Below are 22232 nucleotides of genomic sequence, written 5' to 3' on the forward strand. Positions count from 1 at the left end.
CTATGGTGAATTGTGCTGCTATGAACATAGGGGTGCATATATCCTTTCTGATTGGTGTTTCTGGTTTCTTGGGATATATTCCTAGAAGTGGGATCACAGGGTCAAATGGGAGTTCCATTTCCAGTTTTTTGAGGAAACTCCATACTGTCTTCCATAGTGGCTGCACCAGTCTGCATTCCCACCAGCAGTGCACGAGTGTTCCTTTTTCTCCACATCCTCTCCAGCACTTGTCGTTTGTTGATTTGTTGATGATGGCCATTCTGACAGGTGTGAGATGGTATCTCATTGTTGTTTTGATTTGCATCTCTCGGATGATTAGCGACTTTGAGCATGTTTTCATATGTCTCTTGGCTCTCTGAATGTCCTCTTTTGAAAGGTGTCTATTTAGGTCCTTTGCCCATTTTTTGATTGGATTGCTTATCTTCCTTTTGTTAAGTTGTAAGAGTTCCCTATAAATGTTGGAGATTAGGCCCTTATCAGATATACTGTTGGCAAATATGTTCTCCCATGTAGTGGGCTTTCTTGTTGTTTTGTTGATGGTTTCTTTTGCTGTGCAGAAGCTTTCTATTCTGATGTAGTCCCATTTGTTCAGTTTCTCTTTAGTTTCAACTGCCCTAGGAGCTGTATCAGTGAAGAAATTGTTTTGGCATATGTCTGAGATTTTGTTGCCTTTGTATTCTTCTAGAATTTTTATGGTTTCCTGTCGTACATTTAAGTCCTTTATCCATTTTGAGTTTATTCTTGTGTATGGTGTAAGTTGGTGGTCTAGTTTCATTTTCTTGCATATATCTGTCCAATTTTCCCAACACCATTTATTGAAGAGACTATCTTGACTCCATTGTATGTTCTTGCCTCCTTTGTCAAATATTAATTGAGCGTATTGGTTGGGGCTGATTTCTGGGCTCTCTATTCTATTCCATTGATCTATATGTCTGTTCTTGTGCCAGTACCAGGCAGTTTTGAGAACAGTGGCTTTGTAATACAGCTTGATATCTGGTATTGAGATCCCACCTACTTTGTTCTTTCTCAGGATCGCTGCAGCTATTCGGGGTCGTTTTTTATTCCAGATGAATTTTTGGAGAGTTCGTTCTAGGTCTGTGAAATACGCCGTTGGTATTTTAATGGGAAGTGCGTTGAATTTATAGATTTGTGCAATAGGCCTTTCCTTCCCCTGGCTGCCTGCACCGGTTTTCCTCTGGCACCCGGGACCCAGGCCTTCAGTCTTCACTCCGCCGCTTTGCCCCTACGTATGCAAATTAACTGCCATCTTTGTTGGGTTAATTTGCATACTCTCCTGATTGGCTGGTGAGCGTAGTGGGGGATGGTCAATTTACATGTTTGTCTATTATTAGGTAAGATTATTTCTGTGTATTTTTCAGTTCTAGTTCATTTTGTATGGAAATCTCTTCTTCAAATACATATTCTGTGTGATGTTTGTTTATATTGAGAAAAGCCATTGATTTTTTTCAGGATTTTAGATTACTTTTAACTAGGGGCCCAGTGCACGAATTCATGCACCTTGAAAGGAACTATGGGTCTCAAGGTTGCGGTGGGCACAGGAGCAGGTCTTGGCCCATTCTCCACACTCCCACCTGGCCCCTCCCACCGTGCCCCCCCCCAACCCCTATCTGCTGGCAGCCCCACTCCCGCCGCCGCTCCCATGCGCTGATGGCGCTGGCCCCGCTCGTACCTGCTGATAGCATGGAATGATTGGGGCCAATGCCAGCAGCTGGTGCCCTGATTGCCCCTCAGGAGCAGGAGAAGGTAGAGAAGCCCTCAAGGGCAATCAGGGCTGGCAGCCACCGCTCGCACATGCTGACGGCACCGAGCGATCAGGGCTGACAATGGGCGCCAGCAGTGGGTTCAAGCAGGGTCGGCGCTGGCAGCAGGTGCGAATGCCGGGTGGGACTATGGTGCGCCAGAGCAAAGAATTTTCAGTAACCACCAGAGGCTTGCACCGATGACAGCAACTGGCCTTGGTCTGGTGCCCCCTCTCACCTGCTCCACCATCCTGCCGTAGCCTATGCCCACCATGTTGCGTGCTCTGCTGCCTGCTGCCGACGCCCACCATGTTCAGCGCACGTCCCCTGGTGGTCAGCGCACATCATAGCGATTGGTTGTTCAGTTGTTCTGCTGTTTGGTCTGTTTGCATGTTAGGGATACATATGTATATATCCTTTGGTTTTTATGTGCTTTTTTTGGTTATTCAAGACAACCTTCAACAAAGAAATGATAAAATTGGCTCGTCTTTTCTAATTTCTGTACCTCTCATTTCTCTTGTATGAGTGCACCAAAAGGAAAAAATAGTGATGTATTCATTATACCTTTGGCTATTCAGAAATTTTACAGCTCTACATAGGAAAAGCTGCTGTCTTTGCTTTCAGAGCTTCTGAGATTCACATCTTTCTCCGAGAGATATTTCCCATTCTGCAATGCTGAAGACGCATTTCGTGTTTTCTTCTAATATTTTATAGTTTTCAGTTTTACATTTAGATTCTTTAATCCATCTGGAATTTATTTCTATATATTGCGTGAGATAAAAATCTAACTTTATTTTTTCCAGATGGCTTGCAAAATTTCCCAACATCATTTATAAAATTGGTCAGTCTTTCCTCACTAGTTTGAAATGCCACTTTAGTCATACTCTAAATAGATCGTTGTGTTGTTTTTTTAAACCAGAGCTTACAATCTAAATGAAATGAATTACAGTGGAGAACAAAAACAAGTAATTCAAACAAAAAATGAACATTGAGATAAAGTTGTAAACAAACTATTTAATGTATATATAATAAAATACAAATGTCATTCATTGCAAAATAGTATAAATATGAGTAATTAAGAGAAAATATTCATATAAAATATTCAGAGGCTGAACATCCATAAGATATAAGGTTATAGCGGTTGATTATTGAAACATTGTTTAGAATAACTCCCATCATATGAAACGTTATTTGAAGCCTAGGAGCTTTAAACATCCTCCAGCTGCCTAGTTTAACCCCAAATCAGATGTTTCTGACAGTGGATCAGAATGTCCTTTAAGTAAAAAAGCCAAGTCTGAAATTAGAAAAAGTGTAACAATCTCCTCTTATAATTCAAGATTGTTTGGTTTTTCACTTACTTCTCTGAGGCTCTGTAATATTTCAGTATCTCATTTTCCTGGCAGTAGAGTGAACCTGGACAGAGACTTGGCCTCTTGCAATTGTTTCGTTTAACAGGAGAGTTGATTAAGAGTCATTGAGATGAAATGCCAAAGATAATAAAAGTCAGTGTTGAACTCTGAAACCTGGATGGAAATCCTAAAGCATGCACACCTACAACTCATGCCTTCCCGTGGCTTTGAAAATTTGCTCTTAAGCTAATAATCAATATTATAATAGCGAATCCTGATTTTTCTTAGCCATGTCTTTCTGGTCTACAAATCCTGAGGTGCTGCTATGAACTGCAGCAAAGCCAATTGACACATTTGTTTAACAATCTCATTTTGGAAGATTAAAAAGAATGTTATTGGCAATGCAAGTTTTTATTTTCGTATCTTATCTGTATCAGCTTCAATAAAAATTAACAAAGTCATCAAAGACAAAAACAGATTACTCATCTTGCAATGCTAAGTCAGGTCCTCTGAGACCCAGCTAGGGAGGGGAAGCAACACCAACAAGGTGGTTGCGAGGTGAGTTTTTACACAGCATCCTTAAAACATGCACACTGTATTTTCTCACAAGTGAACTATGTTCTGAGGGAGGACATTTGATTGAGCTTTCATCAAGCAGTTAAAATACAACAACAATAACAAATAAATCACTTTCTTCAGTGGTCGGGGGATTGGCGTGTGTCTGTAGGGGGTCGTACGGAGGTATGGCCTGCATCACAGTATACAGATGATCTGAGGCACTTATTGCAAATTACAAGGAGACAAGTCCCAGGATGTCAACATATGGGATGTAACTGTTGTTCTAGACACTTCCTAGCGAACAATTGGATGTTTTCAAACATTACCATGTTTGGCAATCTACGATAAAGCAGTACAGTAACGATAACTTTTTAATTTTTCATGAGGGGTCTTAGAGATAAAACCTGGACTTAAGTTTTATTTTTAAATAAGCTAAATGAAAAGAGATTTTCTTTCTGCAATAAAAACACTAAATTCAAAAGGGTGGGAGTGCTGGCAGTTAGGTGAACAAAGGATGCCTTTGGCGGATTTTCCTGGAAAACGTTGCTGGGGCATGTTTCTGTTTTTTCACCATTGATTGCTGAGATGGTCCTGGGTGCTCTTTGCCTTCTTGGGACTCCAAATGAAGCTAGACTCTGGACTTTACATTTCCAGGCCTTCGGAGGAGTGCTAATTACAAAATACTTTACTAAAACGCTAGAAACTCATTCACAAAGCCAAGCCAAGTCTCAGATTTGAAAGCATTTAAAAATATCCTTGCAACAGCCCGTATTACTTTATACTCATCTATTTTTAGAGCCCCAATGTTTGTTTTGCTGGAAGAAAAAATTAAAACATGTAAAGTATGCCATGAGCAAATCTGCAGTAATAAGTAGCACATACATGTTGTGGAGGAAAACATTCACCATGAAACAGTCAACATAAAAACAGATTCTGCGGAGGCGGTTTTATAAATAGCAGCTATTATTTTGCTTTCAATTGCGAAGCATTTTAAATAACAAGCCCTTAAAAGTTGTCAAGTTTCTTCCTTTAGATAGATATGATTTCCTGATCTTTCATAAAATTATTATGGAAAATTATAAATGGATCCCATTAGTTTCATGTGTAATTTTACAATCATATTGTTAAAATTAGAAACACATGGGAGAAAAGAAAGAAATAGAAACATGATATCAGGCACTGAAGAAGCCAATAATTGGAAATTATTCATTTCTCTATATAAAAACAGAAAATGCCTATGGAACTTTTAATCAAATCTTTTGAACAGATGTCATGCCATAGAGATTTATAGATCAAATTGTCCCAATTAATTGTCATTAAGTCCCACCCAACTTAGGGACATACCCTGCCTTATCTTTAGCAGGGTCTCTTTGAGTTCCTGAGCATAGTAACAGGAGGAACTGTGCTTTGAACCCCAAAAGGACGGTTTGGCACTGTGTGCCTCATATAATTACTGTGCTACAGCCAGGTAAATTTTCCCACAGTATCCTTAAAAGCAAAAATTATTTTTAAAAGGGTTCAGAATCGCCTCCATCTGAAATGTATAGCAGTGTATAAAGGAAAAGTGTGACTATGACAATATTGGGGAAATGAACTCTTAACGCAGGGCAGAAAGGTGAATTTCCCGATTTCCGCAATGCTGTGCCACACGTCTTCTGACCCCGTCACTAATCAAGGGCTGCTGGCAGTGTGTAGGGCTGATGTCAGCCCTGTCCCCAACATCTTCCCTGGGACCAAGGCCATCTCCAGCAGTGGCAGTTCAGACTGCTGGCGGGCACCAGAAACTAGGGTCACCCTTAAAGGGCCTGTAGCCCCGTTCCGCACTGCTGCAGTGCTTCCTCGCGTCAGCCCACATGATTGGACTTGGCTATACAGAAAACGGTGACGTGCAGTTAAGAAAATACTGACAAATGCCGCCAATCACGTTCCGAGTGGAAATTGTGACTTCGCGGCATTACCAGTATTTCCTGCCTCGCAACCGGTGGATCTGTAACTGAAGTGGCTTGCTGTGAATTTTGCAGTGCCCCAGCCAGAAGCAATAAAATTTCTGTAAGAGCATGTGCGCCATGACAGAATGCCACATCAGCCCAGAAGAATGATTTTCCCGGGAAAGTCTGTGCAGAGAAGCTGGGCAGAGATTTTCACTGTTTCTAGCCCCGAGTGAGGTAATGTTAAAGGCACATTTTCCTTTATTTGTTCTGCATTCACTGAATGTAGTTTTTTCTCTCTTTTTTTTAATGTCAGAGGGACATTGCAGAAAAGATCAGATGAGACAGTCTGACAATGGAGCCAAAGTTGAAAGCTCCTCTGTTTTCAGGTAACAGCCCGGACGGTTTGTCTGCACTCAGTCTCTTGAGGGCATGTCGTTGTAACCCTGCCCATAGCTTGTCAGACAGTTCAAGACAAACAAATCACTTAGTTGTTGAACAACTATAACATCTGATACCATCACACAAATTGTAACAATAGCCACTAATCAAAGTTCTTTTCATTCAGTTTAAGAAAGAGAACTTCTCAGCTTTGGCTTGATTACCTAAAAGTAAAAGCCTTTCAAAGTGAAAGGCAACCAGCATTTATTTGAGATCAATAAAAACAGCTCCTCAGAATGCATTGATTCAGGCCGCAGCCCAAATCGTGCTCTGATTAGGAGACAATGACAAAGGGTATTTATGAGAAAGGAAAAGGGAACAATTGCATCAATAGAAGAGAGGCCTTTCTACTGGTGCAGATAACATAGTGCCGCTAATTCTAAAAATGTTTTTAATTTTTGGTCAGGTAGCCATCAGTCCGGTAGTCAAAATACTTTCTTACTATCCTTGCAAACACTTCTTTGGGACACGCGGTTGCGTTAGGCTCGGTCCAGAGGCTGTTTTGCCCTGTGTTAACATCCCAAAGTGTGAGGCACATGACCTGCAAGGCAGTTCCTCTGGCCTGGCAGCTCCTGCCCCATTTCAAAGTGGCTCTGCTTATATCATTTTGACGGGTTCAGGCCCCTTTTTGTTGTTCTTTTGAAGATTACTACATGTAAGGTTTAGAAGAACAGAGAGGGGGTTCTGTTCGTAAGAAGAACCGGGACGTCAAGTGTTTTAGAGGCATGCGGCTGCCCATAACTAACTACGGGGTGGGGGGAGAGTCCTCCGAGGCGCCTGGCGAGGCCCGCAAAGGCACAGCCACGCCCTCCTTGGAGCCGCCCTCCCAGGCCCCAGGGGAGACCCCACTCTCCAGGGGCTCGGCTGGGCCGCCCCGCTCTCCCTTCAGGACCTCTGGCTGCCTTCGCAGAGAGGCACGGGCGCCCAGTGCCAGGACAACCAGGCGGTAGAGGTGTAACATCACCACGAGGAAATTCTTTACAGCAAAGAACACCAGCATCTGGTTGAAAACTTTGTAATAGGCCATCAGTACGAGACGCACGATGAGGAAGGGACCGTCTTGTATGAAGACGCTGATTCCAATGTTCCACAGATCGGCACTGTATTGGCAAAAGAACAGGCTGGGGAACCCCCTCGCCCTCAGAGACAAGGGGCACACGACATGCTGAACTGAAAACACAAGACACACCAATTAATGTATCTCTCTGAAACGTCAGAAAGTAAGACAAGAATGAAATGGGAACAAGTCTCCAACACTGGGTGCCCTCCTAGTGCATGACTGAGAGTGACTGGAGTTTCATTCAGTCGGAACAGGGGAAACATCCTTGGTCATTGTATATTCAACGATATGTTTTGTTGCCAATAAAACAGACCAAAGAAAGCCAGTCCTCTAGTTTATGTGCATGTTAACAATTCAGATCACCTTCCAGTCCTCACACTTGGAAAAGCACAATTAACCAGGATAGAGAGACTCAAGAACAGAGGAAACCACCACGTTGGTCCCTGGGTCTGCAGTGTGGGGAGGCCGCACAGCGGGTGCCCTGGGCCTCGTCAGGGGGCCTGGCTGCCTCTCCTTGGCTTCCTCATTTTTTGGCAGGAAGATGCTGGGCAAGTTCATCTGCCTGAGTCTCATTTTCCTGCTTTGAAAAATGGGATAACAATGACATCTGTGAGGAGAAAGTCCCCATCTCACTGATTCTTGTTTGTTTCCATTAGACTAATACCCCTGGCTCCTTTCTCCTCTCTCACATTATCTTCTCCTTGGGATAATGAGTGACTTCCCTGACTGCCAAGTCTGGAGATGCAACAGAGTAAGCATGACCCAGAACCTTCGGCCTCTTCTCCTTGAGAGCTACCTAATCCTCTGTGTACGTTGTGTTGTGAAAATTCAAGCACTTATATTCAAATTCAAACTTAACTCATGTTCAACATATTTTTCTAATGGCGGTGAAAAAACTAAAAAATAGCCATTATTATTTTGTCTAATTCCTTATGGTTTTGTTTCACAGTTTACAAGAAAAACTGGATATAATTACTGATTTTCCAGTTGAATAAAATGAGGTCTAATCAACAAATGAACCTTTTTGTTTTAATTTCTAAAATGTGAATTTAATTTAGGGTCAAGGGCAGAAAATAATCCTTTAATAATAACGAAGCCTTCCATTTGGAGCTTTCAAACAAAGAATGCCTGTCTGCTAAAGCCTGCAAATATTATGAAGCTGCTTTGATATGAACATAATGTTGTTCCCTGGAAAATACAATAGTAATTTAGTCAGAAGTAACATTTGGTCTTTGTTTTTCAAACAGCTGCATAACATTATCACCCTCTGAAAGTTTACACAATTTCTTTCTTAAATAAAAATTTTTTTAGCAAGGCTATAAACCACAAGATATGGGAGGGTGAGGACCAGCAGATTGAAAGACAATAAACAACAACAACAAAAGATCAATAATAGTCTTTCCAAAGAAGTGAGAGTCAGGAAAAGGCTCCCAGCAGACTTCTGAAGAGTATTATTGTTCCATATGTAGAGTGATGGTGCCTAATATCCTGTCCAAAGACACCAGCCGATCAATGGGTATAGGACACCTTGCAGGGCACATTATGACAACACCTCTCTCTCTCTCTCTCTCTCTCTCTCTCTCTCTCTCTCTCTCTCCCCATCTCTCTCTAGTGTGTGTGTGTGTGTGTGTGTGTGTGTGTGTGTGTGTGTGTGTGTTATTGGCATACGTTTGCTTGTTTGTAATTATTAACTGGTAATTAGGTTTTTGGTATTTCCAAAAAGCTACAGCCACTCTTTCCATCTATCCTAGTGACAATTTTGTTTCAGAAACGTAGATGCTAAGGTTTAAAATGACCCCTGAAATGTCTAGGCCTATCAAAGTGAGCCAAAAAAAGATGCAGAAAATTTTATTTTTTTATGTTTATTTTATTGAATTTATTGGTATTACATCGGTTAATAAAAGTATATAGGTTTCAGGTGTACAATTTTTTAATACATCATCTGTATATGGTATTGTGTGTTCACCACCCAGTCAACTCTACTTCCATCACTATTTATTCCCCCTTTACTTTCTTCTACCTCTCCCCACCCCCTTTTCCCTCTGATAATCACTATTTTCTGTGTCAATGTATTCTTTTTTCTTTGCTCAGTTCCTTCATCTTCTCACCCATTCCCCCAATCCCTCCTCTCTGACAGTTGTCAGTCTAGTCTCTGTCTCTCTAAGTCTGCTTCTATTGTGTTTGTTAGTTTATTTTGTTCATTAGATTCCACATATAAATGAAATCATATGGTACCTGTCTTTTCCCTGACTGGCTTATTTCACTTAGCACACTGCTCTGCATGTCCATCCATGCTGTCACAAAAGGTAAGATTTCCTTCTTTTTTATGGCTGAGTAGTATTCCATTGTGTAAATGTACCACAGGTTTGTTTTTAATCTACTCATCTACTGATGGGCACTTGGGTACTTCCAAATCTTAACTATTGCAATATATTTGCCCTAATATTACTTATGATATGAGGGCATCAAGTAGGGTGCCATAAAAAATAAATCAGCAGCATTATTTACAATAGCCAAGATTTGGAAGCAGCCCAAGTATCCACCAGTAAACACATGGATAAAAAATCTGTGGTGCAGTTACACAATGGAATACTACTCTGCTGTCAAAAGGAAGAAAATTCTCAACCCTAGCTACTATGATTATCATGTCCATTTCATGGATGAAAAACTGACACACAGATGTGTTAACTAAGTTACAGGAGGCTTACAAATGTTAAATGATGGGACCACTGTATGAAGTGAATGTAAAGCTATGCTCTCATCCTCTCAACTTTCTCAGACTCACCATGTATCAGAGTGAATCTGCAGATGGCTTTCCTAAGTTTTAATCTACTTTTCATCTAAACTGAACTGGAACTAACACTGAGATATCAAAAGATAAAAATGATAATTCTTTTAAATGCCTCCTTAGCTCTATTATAATTTATGACCAAGAGTTGTAATTTTCTGTTTCATTGAGAAAACATCAAGACACTTACCTGCCAGGTCAAGTGGAAACTGCAGCATGCTCCAGGTCCAAATACAAAGGATGCCATAGACTAGGCTAGGGTTATTCCTAGAATGCAGACAAATTTTAAATTAGCAATTAAAATTGATCACATGCAGAAAGGAGAACTCTTTTCTGTTTCTTCTCATATTTTAGTATACCCCAATAAGTCTTACTATATTTTGCTGATATAATAAATCCATGAAAAATCCATGCATAATTACAATGGAATAATGTAAAAGAATTGGGAAAACAGAGTCAGAGAGGTTGGCCTTGACCACCACATGTGCCAACATCTGTGTGAATCAAATGCAATCATAAGTTGCTTTACAGGAAGAATAAAGACTAGCATTTTAAGTGGAAATGCCTAAGGAGCACAGTCAATTACTTTTCCTTCTTTGCAATGTCAATGTCTATCTATAGTAGACCTTCAACAAGTATCTGCATTTTTAAATAATTTTGCTTATAGTGTCTGAACTATGTGCAGGCAGTTTTCTAAGTGTTTAATTCTGTGATCACACTTAATCCTAATACCAACTCTACAAAGTACCTGCACTATTTTTCTTACTTGACCAGTGGGGAAACAGGCATACAGAGTTGAAGAAACTTGTTTGAAGTCATGTGATTATAAGTGGTGGGTGCATAAATCAAAACTAAATAGCTGATTTCAGCATCCACCCTTTCAACCATTATATTATGCTATTTCCATGAAGGAAATGGAAGTTTTACTCCTGTTCTATTCTACAATGTTCAGAATATATCTGAAATATTATATGTTGTGCTTTGTTTTAGGAGAAACAATTAAAAACTTTTTGGTTCAAAGGAGAGAAACAGTATGGTAGATAACTCAGAGCCATGTTATATGTGGAGTAGTTCAAGAAACTAGAAACTAGAGAAGATTCCTTTAAAACTTTATTTCATACATTTAAAGGGCTATCATGTGGGAAAGAAATTAAACTTATTTCTTGTGACTTCAGGGAGCCAATTCAGGTTGAAGAGACTTCAGTTGCACCTATAAGAATCCAAATTTCATCACAATAGAGGAAAATTCTTTCTAATAATATTAACTTAAAATAGAATAACCTGCCCCTGGGGTAGTGTATGCTCTGTTAGCAAAAATTTCAAAGAAAGGCTGGGCAAAACTTATTGAGAAATTTTTGGAAAGGATTTTATAATAGACGTAAAATAAGTGGTCACTTTTGAAGTTTCTTCTAATCCAAAACTTCAATAATTCTACCAAAAACCCATGTACAATTTTTCTTTAAGGCAGCAGAAAGTGTTGGGAAAGCATAAGCTCTAGTACTAGGTTGCTCAAGTTCAAATACTCGCTCCACCCTCACCAGAGAGATCTGGGCCTCCAATCCCATACTGATCATTAACTAGCTACATGAATATGAAGAACTAACTTGACAACGATATGCTATAGTATACCCGTCTTTGATATGAATGTAACAATAATAGCTATTGTATTTTATATGATAATTTTATTAAGTATGTTGCTTAAATACATTAAACATACAAAGCTCTTAGAACAATACTCCATAAAGACTATGAAAGATCACTACAACTTAGTTACTGCCTTTATTTTCATTTGAGCTTGAGACTTTCTCAACTTCTCTTACCTGTCACTGTTCAGCTTAAAAAATGATGGAAATGCCCATCCAGCATGGCTTAGTGGTTGAGCATCGACCTATGAACCAGGAGGTCATGGTTCAATTCCCTCTCGGAGCACATGCTTGGGTTGTGAGCTCAATCCCCAGTGTGGGGCATGCAGGAGGCAGCCATTCAATGATTCTCTCTAATCATTGGTGCTTCTCTCTCTCTCTCTCTCTCTCTCTCTCTCTCTCTCTCTCTTCTTTCCTCTCAGAAATCAATAAAAATATTTTTAAAGTAAAATATATTTTTAAAAAAAAATGATTTAAATGATAGTATCTACTTCATAGTGTTATTTATAAAGACTAAATAACTTATCACAACTAAAACCCTTAGAACAGTGCTTGGAACACAGCAAGTAATAAATAAATATTATCTAGTAGTCGTATTTTTATTATGAGAACATACTTCTTAAATTCTTTGTGTTTAATTTTATTATACAAAATAAGGATAAAAACTATACTAACCCTAGCCCTAAGTAACCCAAATTCTAATCCTAAAATAATGAATGCATGTTTTTTGCATATGCAAGTTTTATTTGAGCACACACAAAATAAGGGAGAATGTGTGTGTTGAGAAACTTATTAGTAAAGTTATTAAAATAACTTTGAAAATGATGGCCAGATGATTTTTGAAGCAAACAAATTTGTATTATTAAATCAAATAGTAAAAGTTACTCAGAAAGGTTAAAGGTTAGAATATAAATAAATCACTGAATTTAAATGGCAAACACTCAAAAAATTGTACAGGAATTTTGGAGTGAATTTGTCCAACATTATCTGCATTATGTAACTGTCTCCGCAATTGTCTTGCCCCATTTTCTCATGTATAATCTGTCTCCATAAATGTCAACTGAAAAGCATGTAAGCAGACAATGGACTCTATTCATAAAGAGACAAAGGCTCTGGAGTTGTATAATTGTAGATGTGAGCATCACTTCTATACTCGGAAAACTGGGTGGATAAAAGACTGGAATTTGGTGCATCAGTGCACCATATCTATTAAGTGATAAAAATAAAAATAAAAATACATTGTTAATTTGCTTAACTATTTCTTTTTGGAAGTGTAAATATTCCTGTAGATAAGAGACAATCAGTGAATAAAATTCATCTTGCTTTTACAAACCTCTTTGAGAGGTGGAAGATAAAGGAGAGAGAGAAAAAAAAACACAAGAAAATGAAATATTAATTTAGCCTGGAAGAAATGTTTCATCAGGCAAAAAGAGCCAAATAAAAGGAAAATAGTGTAAACGTAAGAAAACCCTCCTTTGTGTGGTCAGATACTCACAGTAAAATAACAGTAATGCTATCAGAACAAATTTGTTCTTTTTAACAAATGATCTGTGCTCGGAAAAGACTGAATAAACTGATCACCAAAGATGTAATGACCATTTAACTCTTCCTGGCAATGACATTGAAATTCAGATTGTTACAGTGTTGGAGGGTGGCTGTTGCAGAATGAGAAAGTCAGCAAATCCTCTCCCCAACAAACATACCTAATGCTGGACACATTGTTTTTAAAAAACAAAATAAAAACCACTTTACATCTCTGGAAGTCAACAAAAGCAAATTATAAATCGAGTTACATTTATTCATGAAAATCTGGTAGAACTTTAGTTACGAGCAGTGGAGTCTGAGGCACTCTTGCCCATGGGATGTTCCCATATTCTTCCAGCTTGGCTATGTCAAAGACAATTGGACCCAACTGAGTTAATAAGGCAAGGAAGACTGTATTCAAGACTGTTGCAAAAGTGGAGAGAGATTGAATTCACCCCTACTGAAAAAAAAAAGGAGAGATGTTAAGCACTGGGTGAACTAGTATAAAAGTCCTAAAGGACATTAGGGGGGGGAAAGCAGTGTAAGACCTGTACATTAAAAATGGCAAAGCACCCCTGGCTGATGTGGCTCAGAGATTAAGGTGTTGGCCTTCCCTGGCACCGAAGGTTCATGGGTGCCATTCCTGGTCCAGGGCATGTACCTGGGTTATGGGTTAATTCCTGGGTCTGATTGGGGTACATGCAGGAGGCAACCAATCAATGTGTCTCTCTCACATCAATCTCTCTCTTTCTCTCTTACTCTCTCCCTCCTTTCCATTCTCTCTAAAAAAAAAATCAATGGAAAAATAGCCTTGGGTGAGGGTTAACAAAAAATTTTACAGAGCGTTGTTGAGAAAAATTAAGGAGCATTTTAATTAAATATGAGATAGTTAATGTCTTCCATAGATTGGAAGACAATATTAAGATGTAATTTCTTCACAAATTGATGCTTAGATTTAATACAGTTCTTATCAAAACTCCCACAGATTTTTTTGTAGAATTTGACAAACTGATTATAAAAATTTATGGAAATAAAAAGAACCTAGAGTAGCCAAAACAATTTTTAAAAAGAACAATGTTAGAAGACTTACAGAATTCAGTTCCAAAACTTACTATAACACTCTAGTAATCACAATAATGGGGTACTGCCATAAAAATATACATATGGAGCAATAGAACCCAATAGAATGTCCATAAAAAAACCCAAACTCTTACATATGTGATCAGTTGACAAAGATGCCAGAGCAATTTAATAGGGAATGAATAGTCTATTCAACAAATGGTGTGAAGAGGATTGGTCCTAGCTGGGGGAAAAATAGTACTGGAACAATGCCCAAAACAAAACAAGACAAAAATGAACTTAGAACCTTACATCATACTACCCCCCAAAAAATAAGTAAAAATATTACAGAGGAGAATATTTCTAACTTTAGGTGAGGAAAATATGTTTTAGATATGACACCCAAAGTACTATATAAAAGAAAAAAAATAGATACATGGGACTATATCAAAACTTTTTAAAGTGTTCTTCAAATGACATCTATACTAATAAAAGGGTAATATGCTAATTAGACCAGACGTCTTCCGGACATCCTAAGGGATGTCCTTCTGGACAAAGCCACGGTGGCAGGGGCCGAGGCAGAGGCGGTTAGGGGCGATCAGGCCAGCAGGGGAGAGCAGTTAGGAGTGATCAGGCCAGCAAGGGAGAGCAGTTAGGGGCAATCAGGCAGGCAGGCAGGTGAGTGGTTAGGAGCCAGCGGTCCCAGATTTTGAGAGGGATGTCCAACTGCCAGTTTCGGACATCCCCCGAAGGATCCTGGATTGGAGAGGGTGCAGGCTGGGCTGAGGGACACCCCCACACACATGCATGAATTTCATGCACTGGGATTCTAGTTAAATAATAAAAAACAATATGTATACTGGGAGAAAATATTTACATTTATACATATAATAAAGGATTTGTATCCAGAATATATAAAGAACTCATAACTCAATAATAATAAAAAATCAATCCAATGAAAAATGGGCAAAAATTTGAACAGACACTTTACAAAGGAAGATATATGAAAGTCTAATCAGTACATGGAAAAATGCTCAACAGTATTAGTCATTAGGAAAATATAAATTAAAACCACAATATGATCCTACTATGAACCCACTACAATGGTGATCATCAAAGACTGAAAAAAAAAAGTGTTGTTGAGGATGTGGGGAAAAAAAAGAACACTCATTGTTGGTAGGAATATAAAAAGGTACAGCCATTTTGGAAAAGTTTTGAAGTTTCTTAAACGTTAATCATGTACAGTGGGGCCTTGACTTACGAGTGTCCCGACTAATGAGTTTTTCGAGATACAAGCCATCTCTCGGCCGATTTTTTGCTTTGAGTTGCAAGCTAAAATTCGGGTTACGAGCCAGCTTCAGATACCCCACCGCTAGTTGGTGCAGCGAACGTCACAGTGATTTGACATACGAGTAATTTGAGTTACGAGCTCCGTCACAGAATGAATTAAACTCGTAAGTCAAGGCCGCACTGTACTTATCATAAAACCCAGTCATTCTACTTCTAGTTATCTATTCAATAGAAATGAAAACAGATCCATCCAAAGGCTGCTGGTGAATGTTCATAGCAATATCATTCTTAATAGCAAGAAAATAGCAATCATGTATATCAACTATGAAAAGGATATGTAAAATATGGTATATGGATGGGATACTATTCAGCAATTTAAAATTACTGATAGATGCAACAATTTTAATGAACCCCAAAGCATTATGCTATGAGAAAGCCAGTCACAAAAGACTGCATATTTCATGATTCCATTTACATGAAGTTTACAAAAAAACAACAGAAAGCATATCAGTGGTTACCTAGGATTGCTAGTGGGAGTGAGAATTGACTGCAAAGAGCCATAAGGAATCTAGATTCTAGTGATGGTTATACAAATCTATACATTTAGTAAATATCATTGAACCATTGAATTATAGTAGTTGACTTTTATGCTATATAAAGTCAAGTAATTAAGAAAAATTTGCAGTATGTAAATTTATAAAAATAAGGCAGATTAACTTCATATGGGCATAATGAAGGAAATTGATTTAGGTTAAAAAATTGGATTTGAGTTTTTAGTCAGGATGTAGGAAAGAGGTAGATATTATTGGAATGTACACATCATTGCAGGCTTTTTCCTAATCAGTCCAAACTATGGAATAAAATAAATAGAAAATAAAATATTGTACTAATGTAGATAATACTAAGTAAATTATAATGAAGTAGCCTCCTTTGGTACTACATGTAAATATTCTTTCTGTTTATATTAAATTTATTCTTCGTGATTGTCTTTTTGAGACCACAGGGAAAAGCTATGCCATAATGGGAGGGATTTAAATCTCTCCTTTGAAGAAAGAGAGATTAGCAGTGTCAATTCTTGCAATATAGATGGGCCCTGAGGTGAAATCAGAATTTGGGAGGTGAGTTTTAGGAGAGAAAAAGCTCTAGGCTCTTTCTGGGCCTTGATTTTGGAATCTTTGAGTAGAGTGACGGAAACATGCAGGAATGGAGTAGAGACCTTTCATGGACACAGTGCAGTTATATTAAAAGTAAAGTTACTTCCACTGAAAAGAAATTTAAAAACCAAAACTATGGCATAATTTATTTGATCCCATTTTCAGGACATGATACAAGCTTAAAATGAGGGGGAAAAAAGATTTATGAAACAGTCTGGTCAGAAGAAATTGCTGAATTGAAATTGCCTCAGTTGGGATAGAACTGTATGTCCTTTCGCTCATCACTTGCTCACCATTTGCTCCCCAGTCTCTGACCAATACATTGCCTGGCACATACTAGATAATCAGTCAACAGTGGGTGGAAAAATGAATTTATCATGACATTCGTATCCCTGCTGAATACCCCATTTCCTACCTAATATCCCTCCCACCCCCTTGATATTTAGCATTTATGTGTTTATTTCTATAGAGGTGTAGTTAATTATATGTATATTCTCATGTTCCTGTCACTGTACCTGTAGTTATTTATTGTTTTTATGTACTTGGTGAGGATTTCTTTGTGTTTTTCTTGTAACTCCATTGTATTGTGTCCTAAAGTATCTGAAAATTAGTCATACGATGAAAATCACTGACCCAATGGAAGGTATTAAAGCTACGAAACTAAAATAAACATTTTGAGGATATTAGATCAACTTAGATTGGATTATTTTTAAAATTCTATGCCCACTTAATGAGGTATAAGAAAAATAAGTGTAAGTGAGGCAAGAAATGATCATGTAAAGGTAACCTGTGGTTATAAATATACTTTGCACTATAATTGGGGTATTATTTTACTCAGTTAGTGTATTTTGTTCAGCTTTATGTTTTGTTGTTTGAGAAACACAGCATACAGTAAACTGTAGCATTAAAAGCCAGCCTCATTGCAATTTATTTTTATAGCATAGTGCAAAGCAAACCAAGCTGAAAGTACATTCAGGCACTGAGATTTAAATCCCTTATGGTAAGAAAGTAGTTTCATAAACAGATGTGATCATGGATTCTGAGTTTGTTTGCTTGTGGCAAAAATAAAGTACCAACTCAATAAGTTTTAATTTATAGGCATCTACTCCAGAAAGCCTTGGGCACTTTGAACAAAACTGACTAAAAATAAAATTTAGTAAAATGAAACCTAATATTCCCCATTCTCCATTCACACCAGGGAATATAAATTTCCCAGCTGGGTAGGGGAGAGGTTTTGCCAAGTCTCTTCTAGGTGCTTTCTTGGAATTATAGCTGTGCTATGCTCTAGAAGAGGATCTTACTACATTCCTGGACACTTGAAAGTGTGAAAGTGGAGCTAGTGATGGTCATCCATCTCCAGAAGATGTTTAGATAACCATGGCCCTGCCTAACCTGTGGGCCTGCAGACATGCAGAGCTTTTCTGTCTCACTCGTAGAAAATACTATTTGCCCCTTTTCTCTGGTGGAAACCTCCTGTTTGTATTAAAGTCTATCTCTGTCTCTGTCTCTATCTCTATCTCATCTCCACTGGGCTGGTACCCAATATGTATATGCACAGCATCAAATTCTATGATTCTACCATTTGGCATATAGTTTACTAAAAATCCTTATTCATGCAGAATAGAAATGATGGAACAAAGAGACAGTTGTGTGGGCTTTGACCTTGAAAAGAAGTTCTTTTCCTTGCAGGGCCTTTCACTGCTTACCTCACAGTGTTTTCTGCCAAGGTCTCACTTGTGAATTCCAGTATGTCAGCAGCTGTCCCCACAAACAAAAGGAGAAGTTCAGAGAGTTGGTCCCGAGTGATTGTGCCTCCAATAGGTAGAAGCCATCTTCCAATTATTAGCATTAGCAGGAATGTCTGATGGAGTCCCAAAGTCCAGTCTTTCTCACATACTGTAGATAAGTTATTTACAAACACTTTGGCCTGTTTAACAGAAATGCCATACAGACAAAAGGATTATGAGTTGCCACCTTGAGAGAGATACTTTCTTCACCATGGCTTTCAATCAAGAGTTAGCTTCTGTGGAAGGTTACTTTCAGAGGATGATTCTTCACTTACTAAAGAAAGTAAAACTCCTTTAACTGAACACTCTGAAAAATTTTAAAAAGCTAATGTGGTCCTTGAAATGAGAAGCTTTATAACTAGAAGTAATTGAAACCTTACACTCGCTAGTAGGATTCTTTTGAATGATACTTAAAGGGCCAATTTTATGATGTTTTAAAGATCATTTTTTATTTTATTATTCTCTGTAACTAAGTATAACACATATCAAATTTTTAAAATTCCCATGTTAAAATTAAAAATTTCCCTATATTTTTCTTTCAGCAATTTTTAAGTCTGAATTTACAAATCTGGGAATATCTTAGCATGGTACAAATCTTCTCTCTTGTTGTTATTGTTTTAAAGCACTATTATATCAAATGAGAAAATATATAATAATGTTTAATCATTACCTAAGTGTAAATAAAGAGAATAACTATAAAGTTTTTCTGAATATTTGACATGTTATTCAAAAGTTCAGAAGCTAACAATCACATTATAGTCTACCTTTATTCTCGGACTCTAAGAAAAATTTACATTCCATTTGTGTATTCTGGATAATATTTCTTGCCCACTTAACTTCTTAAAAAGTTTTGAAAGTATATCATTGACCCTAAAAGTTATGATCTTTTAAAGACTACAAAGCGTAGGTCTCAAGTGGATTGGATAGTGATTCCAATGATTTATGCAGTAATTTAACTATGTTTGTGCAAATCTGTTTATCCCTTTAGATGACTTGCTGATGTCAAGTGCAAGGGTAGAGGGAAAATAAAAGACAAGTCAGAATGCTAACCTGATCAAAGCCATGCATGAAGATCAATAATCTTTCATTTGCACACTTTATATTTCTTCTATGAGACTTCACATACATCTTATTTATTTCTTACAGGGAGCATACTAGCATGGAATATATTAATATTTTCAATTACCAGATTAAAAAAACCCTGAGATACAGAGACTTAAGTGGTTTGTTCAAAATGATATTGGTAAGTTGTGACTGGAGTTTAATTAGAACCCAAGGCTAGTTCTATTAAACCTCACAGAATCAATAGCCTATCTTATTGTTGAAATGTGGTTCAATGGTAGGGGCTTTGGCCTTGCTCTCTCCCATATATTATTTTCTAATAGGGCCATGGTTGGTTTTCAAAATATCAGGCATGTGAATAACAAAGAAGTGATTCAATTTTGGCTGGAAACCTTTCTTATTTTATTAATATGAACACCTAAAACAGTGTAGGGCAGATCCCAATCTTATATCATCCCTTAACAAATATATGTATCTCACTTTATACATATATTGTCTGACTTAAAAATTAAAGGTTTGTTAATACTGCAAGTTAAACATATCTATTGATATATATATATGTGTGTGTGTGAATATATATATATATATTCCTATTATGCATGTTAACTATGTTTAATTAAACCAAAAATACAATTATTTTGCAAATTCCTGAGTCAAACAAACAATGAGCAAATATCCTTAAAACGAGCTGAAAGGTGTGGAGCACACTATCTTTGCCAGGTGAGAAGCTTTGCTGCATCCTTTAATATACTGTGGGGAAGCTCTTACCGTCTCAATGAGACTATCTCCTCCATGGGCTTGTTCACTTGTCATCAGAGTTTGATTGAAGTCTTCTTTGCTACTGGTATTCTGCGACATTCCTTCTGATTGGCTACCACAATACTAAGAATTTTGTAAAAAGGCAATATGTCAAAAACAAAACAAAACAAAAAACAACAAAAAACACCCACAATAAGTAAAATTGAAAATGGCTGCAATATATCTAAGGAATTCTGAGCAGATATGTGGAATTTAAACAGTATTCCCAAAACTCAGATTATATGCTTGAGATAGAAAACCACTTTTTAATTGGTCAACTATATGTCTTATTGTTCCACAAGTCTATGAGGATGTTGACTCTCTGAGTTCATTGTAGAGAACTGTAGAATTCATCGATTGATCAATGGGGTTCCATTTTGAACCCTGGAACAACTGTAAAATAAGCCAACAATCAATGGCAACATTAAAACATGCATGATCCTGGTCAAAGCATTCATTCTAAGAGTTTGTTTCGTGTCCCAAGAAGCCTCTTTACCTAAATACCATTTTGTTTAAGTAGATGATCCAATTATTTTTCCATCTTGCCTGTTAAGCACTGTAACAATAAAAAAAATTAACATTAGCCCACCAAAATATAGATTTAGTATCAGCTTAGAGGTCAATTTAAGTTTATAGAAATTTTGATAATAGACCTAAAATAGATTTCTTTTTCCTCCTTCTTTTTCTTTGATTTTGCATGTAAATTTCTGCAAGTGAGCTGTGCATGATTTTTATCCGGTCAGATGCTAGGAATCTGAGGTAGAGAAAGTAAGAGAGGAAAGAGGTGGCACTTAAAAAATGTAACTGTACCTATGATTATTTCACAAATGGGTAAAAAAATAATAATAATAAGGTTTAAGATTTCTTTAAACAGCTGCAGGGCTAACATACTTGTGAAACACACTTCACCACCACCACCACTCATCCATGATCACACATTTGGATTTTGAGAGAAACTATTTTTTTAATATATTTTATTGATTTTTTACAGAGAGGAAGGAAGAGGGATAGAGAGTTAGAAACATAGATGAGAGAGAAACATGGATCAGCCGCCTCCTGCAAACCCTCTACTAGGGATGTGTCCACAACCAAGGTACATGCCCTTGACCGGAATCGAACCTGGGACCCTTCAGTCCACAGGCCGACGCTCTATCCACTGAGCCAAACCGGCTACAGCAAGAGAAACTATTTTTTAAATACTAAAGCTATAAGAAGTGTATTTTTCTTAATTATTTTGGATACTTCATCAATCATTCTCTTAAAAAGTAGAAAATAAAGTCTGTCAAGAGGCTATTTTTTTCCTACCCTCTATCAAAAGTACTAGTGTTGTGGGTGAGATGACAAGAATAATTAAGAAAAAATGGCCATGTGCCATATCTCTAAGAGTAAAATACAACTGTTTGCACACTTTTTTATATTGTGAAGGCTCTAAGAAAAGATAATAAAGATAAAAAATTAGATATTTGAACCAAGTAATAAATTCTAATTGCAGAGTAGTTTTGTGACTCTAGTTAAAAACCAAAAATTTGACCAAAAACCTTTGATTTTTTTTATATCCTTGTCACTAAAACTCCATAGATATCTTTTTATTTTAAAGAAGTTACCTGCACTGCAGTATAAGATAACTTAGCAAACAGCTGTCATCCATATTTGATGTTATAACCAACCTGAGTCCTTCTCCACTCTCGTAATTCTACTTATAATACATTGATAAAACTTCCCTTTAAGTGGCAGCTGCATTAGGACTTCAAAGACCAACTGGTTTGACTCCTTAAACCTAACCTGACTTTATTGTTTTTATGGTAATACTAGTGTCCCAGTGCATGAAATTCATGCACATTAAAAGGGAATTAATTAGAAGAAATATTTTAATATTGCTATTTGCCCTTTCTCTATAATAGAAGTGTCAGAGATGAAAGAAAATTAGTAAAATGTATATGAAAATCTCCCTCCTGTCAGAGTCTGGGGCACACCAGAGTCAAGTCCCCGCTCACCCGCGCTCCTTGAAATCACGCGAGACCCAGACCCAGC

The 22232-nt window shown here is 37.6% G+C and overlaps 1 protein-coding gene across 1 annotated transcript in view; it reads right to left on the reverse strand.

The window, feature by feature from the left end:
• Window positions 1–4548: 4548 nt before the first annotated feature.
• Window positions 4549–22232, reverse strand: part of TMEM26 (transmembrane protein 26) — a 37992-nt gene continuing 20308 nt past the window's right edge. The window contains exons 3-6 of the mRNA XM_006089708.3: window positions 20172–20285; window positions 18261–18481; window positions 10075–10151; window positions 4549–7206 (exon numbers count right to left, since the gene is read on the reverse strand). Of these exons, the coding sequence (XP_006089770.1) occupies window positions 6782–7206; window positions 10075–10151; window positions 18261–18481; window positions 20172–20285 (837 nt within the window). The 3' untranslated portion in view covers window positions 4549–6781. The remainder of the gene's footprint in view (window positions 7207–10074; window positions 10152–18260; window positions 18482–20171; window positions 20286–22232) is intronic.

Source organism: Myotis lucifugus, unplaced genomic scaffold, assembly GCF_000147115.1.
Source record: "Myotis lucifugus unplaced genomic scaffold, Myoluc2.0 scaffold_62, whole genome shotgun sequence".
Taxonomy (NCBI): Eukaryota; Metazoa; Chordata; class Mammalia; order Chiroptera; family Vespertilionidae; genus Myotis; species Myotis lucifugus.